The sequence below is a fragment of the Elephantulus edwardii genome, unplaced genomic scaffold (genome assembly GCF_000299155.1).
Source record: "Elephantulus edwardii isolate Elephantulus edwardi_28Jun2011 unplaced genomic scaffold, EleEdw1.0 scaffold00012, whole genome shotgun sequence".
Classification (NCBI taxonomy): Eukaryota; Metazoa; Chordata; class Mammalia; order Macroscelidea; family Macroscelididae; genus Elephantulus; species Elephantulus edwardii.
Window position 1 is genome coordinate 18,662,801 of NW_006399762.1, and position 9,444 is coordinate 18,672,244.

The 9,444-nt window shown below is 37.5% G+C and overlaps 1 protein-coding gene across 1 annotated transcript in view; it reads right to left on the reverse strand.

The window, feature by feature from the left end:
* Nucleotides 1-5,009: 5,009 nt before the first annotated feature.
* The window catches only part of LOC102877589 (la-related protein 7-like), a 12,652-nt gene continuing 8,217 nt past the window's right edge, over nucleotides 5,010-9,444 (reverse strand). The window contains exons 9-10 of the mRNA XM_006881144.1: nucleotides 9,406-9,438; nucleotides 5,010-5,090 (exon numbers count right to left, since the gene is read on the reverse strand). Coding sequence (XP_006881206.1) covers nucleotides 5,010-5,090; nucleotides 9,406-9,438 — 114 coding nt within the window. The remainder of the gene's footprint in view (nucleotides 5,091-9,405; nucleotides 9,439-9,444) is intronic.

The window sequence follows — 9,444 nt, forward strand, 5'->3', positions numbered from 1 at the left end:
CCCTGAGGGCCGTGACGGTTCGCCCCGAGCCGGGGGCCAAGCGCAGCCTGCCCCGGGGCAGGAGGCCACGACGGCTCGCCCCGGGCAGAGGGCCGAGGGCAGCCCACTCTGAGCCAGGGACCGAGGGAAGCCCGCCCCGGGCAGAGGGCCGCGACGGCTTGCCCCGAGCAGGGGGCCTGGGTTATTTTTTTAAATGCTATTACTTATCTTTCCATAAGCTTTTCAACCTCCTGGTTTCTTCACTGTATTTCAAACATGTTAAGGAAGTTTTCCCTTATGTATTTTTACATCGGTGCTCTCCACTGATACTCAGGTGACCCAGTGCTAGAACTCTTGCCATCCATATGGGGAATCTGGCATTGATTCCTATGTGTGGCATCTGACTGAATAGCCATCATCTGTCAGTAGAGGTTACCTGTTGCTAGGACAGTGAAGAGGTTTCAGTGGAACTTGGAGACTAAAACAGATTAGGAAGAAAGATCTAGTTGTTTACATCCATAAATCAGCCAACAAAACCCCTAGATAGATAATAGTCAGGTCTCCAATTACGGTAGAGTTCAGGACCAAGCAGCCGGATTTCATTCTGTTGTTAACAAAGCCACCGTATGTCCAGAGGTTAATTGGATAGTGTCTAACAACAGCATCAACACGCTTTCAATTGGAATTCTTTAGAGGAATTCACACCTCCTATGGACTAGGCCTCTAGAGCTCGCTTATAAGAAATGAAAGAATTTTACTTTTCAAAGAGAAGAGTAAACTTGGGGGGAGGAGTGGGCAGATAGAAAAATGCAACAGTGAATGAATGAAAATTCAAAGTCTCTGTAAACGATAATGAAAATGAATTTTAAAAAGAGGGGGGGGGAAAGAAAAAGAAACAGGGAACTGAAAATTAAGACAACTATAGGAAACATCTTTACCCCTCAAGTTAGAATTGAAAAAAAATGACTCATGTATTAATCGGGGTGTAATAAAAACGGTTGTGGCAGCGAACATTTGTACAATATTTTTGGTTATTATAGACACATATTATGAAATGAAGTGTTACCCTACCCATGCCTATTCAGTAAATTGATACAAAAGATAGACATGTACAAAACTGATAAAGGATAAGATAGCAGAGGAGATAACGAGTCCAACAGATGCACTGTTACACAGAGTATATCACAGCTGCAGGAACAAGTCCTGGTGGCTCAGCAGGTTAAGCATTGGGCCGCTAACCTACAGATCGGCAGTGAACACCCACCAGGTATTCTAGGGGAGAAAAATTATTTAGTATGCTAAATAATAAGTGAAAACTTAACAGACTTGGCAGCCCCATGAGGCAGCTAGTTCTATTCTTTCAAATAGGGCTACTGTTAATTCAGAAGCAGCTTGAAGGCAGAAGTTTTGTGGGTATAGGATGTGACGCCTTAGTTGGAAGGAAAGGATGAAGAGACAGGCAGGTGTCCTAGTCATTCACAGTATGGCCTCTGGACTGAGTTTCTGCATTTGAGGACTAGACACACTAGCTATGGACCTTTGGCAAGGGTCTTGGTTTTGTTTTGTTTTTTTCTTTTTTAACTATACTGATTTATTTACCAAGTTTGTATACATTTGGTTTTTAGACTGGATCCTTTGCTTCATCCACTGCTTCCTCCACTCTTCAAATTGTGTAACACTATAATTAACTATTCCTAATCCCCACCCATCCTCACCCCTCTGCTCCCCCATCTTGGATCCTCATACTCATTCTACAGTAATGGTCTTATACAGTGTTTGTCCTTATGGGATTGAGTCAGTTCACTAAGTATAATGCTCTCCAGTCCCTCCCAAGGTATGTAGTAATTTACAAAATCATTTCTCCTGCATGTTGTGTAGTACTCTATCGTGTGAATGTATCCTAATTTATCAATCCATTCAGCTGTGGTTGGACATTTGGGCTGTTTCCATGTTCTTGTGATGGTGAATAATGCTGCTATGAACACTGGTGTACAAGTTTCCATTTGAGCCTCAGTTCTCATCTTCTTGGGGTATATTCTAAGCACATCTCCTATGGACTAGGCTCCGAGAGCTCACTTATAAGAAATGAAAGAATTTTTCTTTTACTTTTCAAAGAGAAGAATGGTATCTCTGATGAACTTTACGATTATAGGCTTTACTCCAAGGTCTCTGATCCACCTTGAGTTGATTTTTGTGTATGACAAAACAGCTTGCCTCCTGAAACTCTATGAACTTGGAGTAACAATGAAAGTTATACAAGCGTTCAGGTCTTTTGTTCTTTGGGTCGCTATGAGTCTACTACTCAATGGCACTTAACAACATAGAGAGAGCTCTGTTGGGCTACTGGATAGAAATTTATGCTAAAAAGCCAAAGGTGGGTGGTTTTAATATGTGGACCTCAGGCCTGGTTTTAATTGTTTTTGGTCAACATTCTTCTGAGTGGTATAGCACTGGTCTGCCCATTTGCTGTACACAGGTAACTCGTGGTTGCTGTGATGCTGAACACTGTGATATTGATGCCTCAAATGAGGTAATAGTTACCCATGGTGGACAGTGTTTGGTGGAACTCCCTGATTAAAACAAGTTTGGAAGCAGGAGTGGCATCTATTTCTGAAACAGCTTGCCTCCGGAAACCCCATGAACTTAGAGAAACGATTAAAGTTATACAAGAGTTCAGGTCTTTCGTTTATAGGGTTGCTATGTTGTCTACAACTCGACAGCACTTAACAACAACATGGTGTGAGATGTGGATCCGATTTCATTTCTTTTTAAAGTGAGAATAACAATGTTATCTACCTCACTGAGATGATACAATACATACAGCCTTAATAACAGAAAATTACAGTAAGAGAATTACTCCTTGCAGAGCTGCACCACTTCAAGAGTGCAGTTTTAAAGATACTAGATCAAATGATAGCAATCAAACACAGATGTTCTGTTGCTTACAACAGAAAGGCACTCATGTTTAAGGCCTGGCATATTTAAACACACACTGATGCTAGTAGATTTGCTATATGTCATTCAATAGTTCACCTCATTTAAATTTGTATTATGCCTTCTGGTTTCCAGTGACAGAGAGGAGCAAAAGGGAAGTTTGTTAGGAATATTCTGGAAATATGGAAATTCTGCTCAAGTCCTTTTTTCCTGGGAATATGAAATTTGCAGCAGGATAGGCTTCAGAAGATTAGCCACTTAGCCCAAAGTCAAGGCAGCTCTCCAACACATCACTCCTTTCTACTTATTAGGTACAAATCAGTATATGCTGAATAAGGTAAAGCAGAGTTAACAGAGGACTGGAAATTTTCAAAAGACAACAATGTAAAGAAGAGAATTCAACTATACTCTGTTCTAATGATATTGGCCAAGAGGTCAAATGTGCAGTATCTGGTAGTTGATAGTGTTTAATCCACCCTTCACAGTGGCTAGTAATATTCAAAGTGGTACTGAGCTATGACAAAATGCTTAAATAATCCTGCCGATGTAAAAGGATGGGGACATCACTGACTCACTCATTGCTGGGGTATCAGAATGGACTCAAGGCTAACAAGCCACTGGATTTTCAGAGGCTGTAAATCATAAAAAGAAAGAAACTGCCTGGTTTTCTCCCACAGAATAGCATGTAAATTTGAACCACCCACCTCCGGGTTAGCAGTGCAGTTCCTGACCCATTAGGCCACCAGAGCTCCACTTAAAACAATCAAAAACCAGGAATACCAAGAATAAGAACCTTTATCCAATTCTAACAAGATCAAAGTGGAAAAACCCTCACTGGAATGGACAACATTAAAGATCTTTGTTGCTGCCATCTGTGTGACCGCTTTCTGTCAGCACTGAATTTAGCTGAGGATAGAGAAGGTAAAGTCTAATATGCTCCTGTGATGGGAAGTATCATCACCCAGGCCTCAAAACATTAGTGTTTATCGTGTCACTGTGTTAGAAGTGGTATGTCTTATCAGTAGCCATCAGAGAACAAACAGAAATGTCTTCTTTCCTGACATAATGGGCTTCAGGACCAAAGAAACTCCTGCAATGTTGAGCAAAAGACCTACTAAGAAATGGACTTCAACACTACTTGCAGACTCCCTACCTACAATCTTGAATAAAAACAAGCTCTCTAGACTCACTCAATCGTAGTAATGTTTCAGTCCTGATTTTTCAGAACAAGATGGTAGAACTAAGCTATACTTAATGTTGACCATTTCCCAACCTATACTCATGGAATGTTAACCTTATTTATGAAAAACTAACTGGATACCTATATCACAGGGAAAAGACTGCTCATCTTTCTACTGTGGGTTAGCTGGTAGATTTGAACCACTTGCCTTTGGGTTAGCAGTACAACTCTTTATCCACAAGGCCACCACTGTTCCGTAACAGCTATATAAATTGATATGAAAAGATATTCAGAATATCTGAAATGCAAAAGTCGTTACAAATTAACAAGTACAGTAAAAATCCATTACTAAAGCAGTTAAATATTTTCTTTGTAACGTATATACTCACACAATGATTTTTTCAATTACGTATGTTTAAGGTAAAACTCATCAAAATGAATGATAATATTTAAAACTTTTATTTCTTGAACAATGTGTTTGTTTTACATATGATTTCCACATGTTTAATGAAACATTGTGGTATACAATGTACTTGTCTCTAGAAAATAAGTCTTATTTACAAGTTGAGGAACAAAGATACATTTTTTTTATTAAATGTAGACTTTAAAACAACATTCATGGAGAGCTCTGGTGGCTTAGTGGCAAGAAGCTGCACTGCAATCCCAGAGGAGCACGGTTCGAATCCACTACTTGCCTTTGGTGGTGCCTCTGCCGGGAAAGGAGAGACAATCTCCTCCTGTACCTGTCAGATCTGATTTGACAGTACACGCATACAAAATAATAAAATTTAAAAAAAAAAACAAAACACAACAACATTTATTATGTAGTAATATCATAGTAAAAAACAGTTTTCTTAATAACTCAAGTATTTGGAGAAATATTCAGTTAAACCATTATGTTGGTTGTTTTTTTTTTTCAATCATATTCAGAAAATCTAATATGTTGACTTGCTTGTTGAGTCTTTGCCAGTCTGATCTTTTCAGCTTTGGTGATTAACTATAAAGAAAGAAAACAGAAGTTAGAATATATCTGACACCCAAAAAGTAAACTTTGGACATGTTGCAAGGAGGGACCAGTCCTTGGAGAGGGACATCACGCTTGGGAGGTTGGAGGGACAGCGCAGGAGGGGAAGGCCCTCTATGAGGTGGAATGGTTCAGTGACTGGGGTAATTGGGGTCGGTGTGTCTGAGACCGCGAGATTGGCACAGGACAGAGTAGGGTTTAGAGCTCTTGTACATAGGGAGGCTACAAATCACAAGTGACTCGATGGCACATAACAACAACCAGAAACTACTCACAGCACATAACAACAACAATTAGAAACTATTCACATTATTAGTTTGAATGATACCTGAAAAAGAGAAAGGGAGACTAATGAGCCAACTAAGTTGGTTGTTTTGATATACTGTTATGTCAGAAATGACTCACAGCTAGGGGAGGTCCGGTGGCCTAGTGGCAAGAAGCTGCACTGCAATCCCAGAGGTATGTGGTTCGAATCCACCAGATGCTCTGTTGGAGAAGGAGGGGCAATCTCCTCCTGTACCAGTCAGATCTGATTTGACGGTACACACACATAAAAAATAATAATTAAAAAAAAAGAAGAACTGACTCACAGCTGAGCCCCAGTGAGATTTCAGGGGCAGTCAATTAGTCTGGAGGAGATTGCCCAGCTTCTATCCTCCCAGCAGTTGGTGGATTCATATAGCATGCCTTTGGGTTGGCAGCATAACTCTTTACTCATTAAACTACCTGGGCTCCAACTAAGTTCAGTTCAAAAGAAATCTAGACAGCATTATGATACAGTAACGATAAATGGACAGTTAATCTTTGAATTATGAAAAAAAACCTCTTACTTGGAATTTGTGAAATATTTTGTATCAGTTAATAGTCACTGTGCATTAGTAATTTTTAAACTTATGGGGGAGATCCAGGACACACATATGTGTTATTCTGTACAGCCTTGGTATCGGTATTATTAAAAAAGTACTTAAATAATACTCAAATGATATGAAAAACTTATTTTCCTTCAACTTTTGGAAACCCTTCCAATTAATACCACTATGTATTATGTCATTTTTATGAGGGGAAGGCCCTGGATGCCTACATATTTGCTATTCTTTATACCCTATTCTATCTGTATGGGTAACAGTAATACCACAGAATTCCCTAAATGATACTGCCTCTCTCTTACTGTCTCAAGTCGGAACCAATCCAGCTGACCCCTCCAGCAAGCTGTCAAGTAAGGAAACTGCTCATCTTTCGCCAGGGCTGCTGGATTCCAAGTGACAGAGGGGCGCCCCCTTTGGGTTAGCAGCGTAACTTCTTACAGACTAGAACACTGGACTCAGGATTCTCAATAATCACATGGTGCTTGTTGACTTACTATACTGAGGGCAGAATGCTATGTAAAGGTTTGCTCACAAATGTGAATTTAGGGGGGAAAAATATCCAAATAAGGATCTACTATAAAAATGAATTTTCTAAATTTCTGTATATTTTTAAAGAAGTGAAAAGGAACTCTATGGAACAGAAATAATTCCAAATATCTTAAATATTCCCCAAGTTTCCTTAAAGAAAAAAAATTAAGGTACTTTCCTTGGAACTAAATGCAAATCTTTTTCTCTTAAAAATAGATTTTTATGAATATTCACTAAATTATTTCTTATTAAGTATTTAGTGTCATGCGGTTTCTGATAAAAAGTAACTTTTAGATGAAAGTAAAAAGCTGGTATTTGCAGTGAGAGGAGTCCTCAAAATTGTGTATGTTTAGAATTGTCATATAGCTTTCTTCACAAATTTCATGTGTTCTGCTTTGATTGCTGAATATTTGACATATTAGTAACTTGAATAGAAAGGACCATTCTGATAAAAACAAAATTAAAATATTTTAAGAGGTGAAATGAAATAAGTAAAGGCTCCCTTCTGTCTCCAATAGCTACAAAGGTTTGGGCTAGGAAGAAGGACTAAGTTATATCCCACTTGGCAGACCTTTCCTTGATCTTACTGACTGACTGACAGGTTAGTCACTTATTTATACCTCATTTTTTATGTAAAAAGAACACATTTAGAAAAGAAATATTCTCTTTGTTGATTAATATTTTCCCTTTTCTACAATTCAATCAAGCTAAACAAATTGTTTCCAGTAATATTATAATTTTGTTTTAAATTAAAGAACCAGTATTTATTAATGGTTTTGTTTCACTCCATGATGGACTACCACGAAAGTCCCATTTTTAAGTTAGTAATGTATTTATGTCATACTTCTGGTAAAGATCTTTACTTTCACTCATGTTTTCTTAGTATTTAATCACTACCACTAATGTATTAATCTAAGCACCTAGATGCAAACAGCAAAGATCTAAGTTTGTTTCCAGGCACACTTGTTGCTCCGTAGGACAAAGATGTAGTATCAGTTTCCACAATGTCCCTGAAGATTACAATCTTGGACACTCTATGGGGGCAGTTTTGCTCTACTATAAAGTCATTATGACTCAGATCAAAGTTATGCCAACAGTTTAGGTTTTGTTCTTTTAAGGTGTTCTCTGTTTTTTTGCTCCTATAATCCTTTTATAAATTTCCCTTATAATCTTTTCACTTTACTGCTTCTGCCTCAAAAGCTGCAAACAACCTCATCCGATGCAAAGTGCCTTATCCTCATTAATTTACTTTGTTTTTCTGCAAACCAGTGGTCACCATTAGACCTGTGTTGTTTATCTGTAGCTTCAAGAAAGCAGAACTTTTGTTAATCTTGACTGTCTAGCCTGTTCATGGTAGCTAACACAAAGTGGTCACTCTGAGGATTTGTATTAAATAAATTAATAAACAAATGAAATAAATATATGAAATAATTATGGCCTAGTGGTTTCTTTGACAGTACTGTCCACTATTTTCTGAAGATTTTTTCATTTTATGAGAAGGGCTAATTTGGTGACTTAATTTAATTTAGCTTCATCAACTTTCAAAATTTTCCATTTATGAAACAAATCCTACAAATGATAAACTTGATAGTGCAACACTTACATAGGTTAGCAAATGAACTCTAACTCAGTGACTGTTGATGTTGCAATCCAACTCACACTGACTATGGCAATCCCATACCTACAGAGAACTGTTCCATAGGGTTTTCAAGGCTGTATGACCTTTCAGAAGAAAATCTCGAGGTCTTCCCAGGCAACTTTGGGTGAGTTGTAACCTCCAAACTTTCTGCTAGGAGTCTAGTATTTAAAACCATTTTTGTCATGCAGGAACTGCCAACCCAGGCACAAAGTCCCTCACTGTATTAAAATAAATTTTTAAAACTGCTTAGCCAATGTTTATTTTTTTGACTCAAGTTTAATTTTTAGAGATGCAATCATTTGAAATTTCTAAAAGAAAAATGAAATGGTTAATTCCTATTATGAGAAGAAGGTTCTTAGTATTTATGTAAGAAGTTTAAGTGAAATTTCATAATTACAGGATTATTATTCAAGAAAGTGAAGTAATTTTCAGTTACCAGCTCTTAATGAATGTTTTTGACATGTAAGTAATCTCAAGCAGGAATTGAAATTAACACCTCATAGAGCTGCTAAAGTCCTTAGGAAGGAAGGAGGCCCTCCCTCCTCAGCAAGGTTTTCTCTATTCATGAAAAGACAATTAACAAACCCAGCTGGATACTTCCCCCCTATCAGCTTAAATTCCAGAGAATCTTGGGTGATAGAGGGCTGAGTAAAAAGACAAATTAAAAAAAGAGCGGGTGGAGAAAGGAAGTATAAATATGATCTTCAATTATCAGCAAGCTTAGACTAATAAGTACCTTATTTTATATACTTTAAAATGTATTAAATGTTACTTTTTGTAAAAGTATTACAAAAACTATTCTATTAATTGTCCATATTTTATAGTGACATAAAAATTAAATTTATCAACTAGATGCTAATCTTTCCTATAGCGAACCAGGTCTCTCAATCATGTAAGTGAAACTTTGTATCTTTATAAACTAGGCTAAATACACTTGTGTTTTTACTATTTTGATAACCTCTAAATAATCATTTATTGTCAAGTCACCAATCTCAGCAGACATAAGGCAAGAGTTTTAACTCTGAAGTGCATAACTAAGGAAAAAAGTCACAACAACAGATCAAATGATATGATTATGTACCTGGGTGGAAAAAAAAAATAAATCATACTTTCATACATCCTGGGATGTAAATAAATAGTCCACTGCAATCTAAAAGCATGGTCAATTTTTGCTTGGTGTAAGAAAAGCAAGACCATTTTATGAATACATACTAAGTGGAAAGACTAGAAAATCAGACGAGAATGACTAGATTACCTTCTCAGTGCCTCTTTTCTTTTCTCGAGGTTGGTTCAA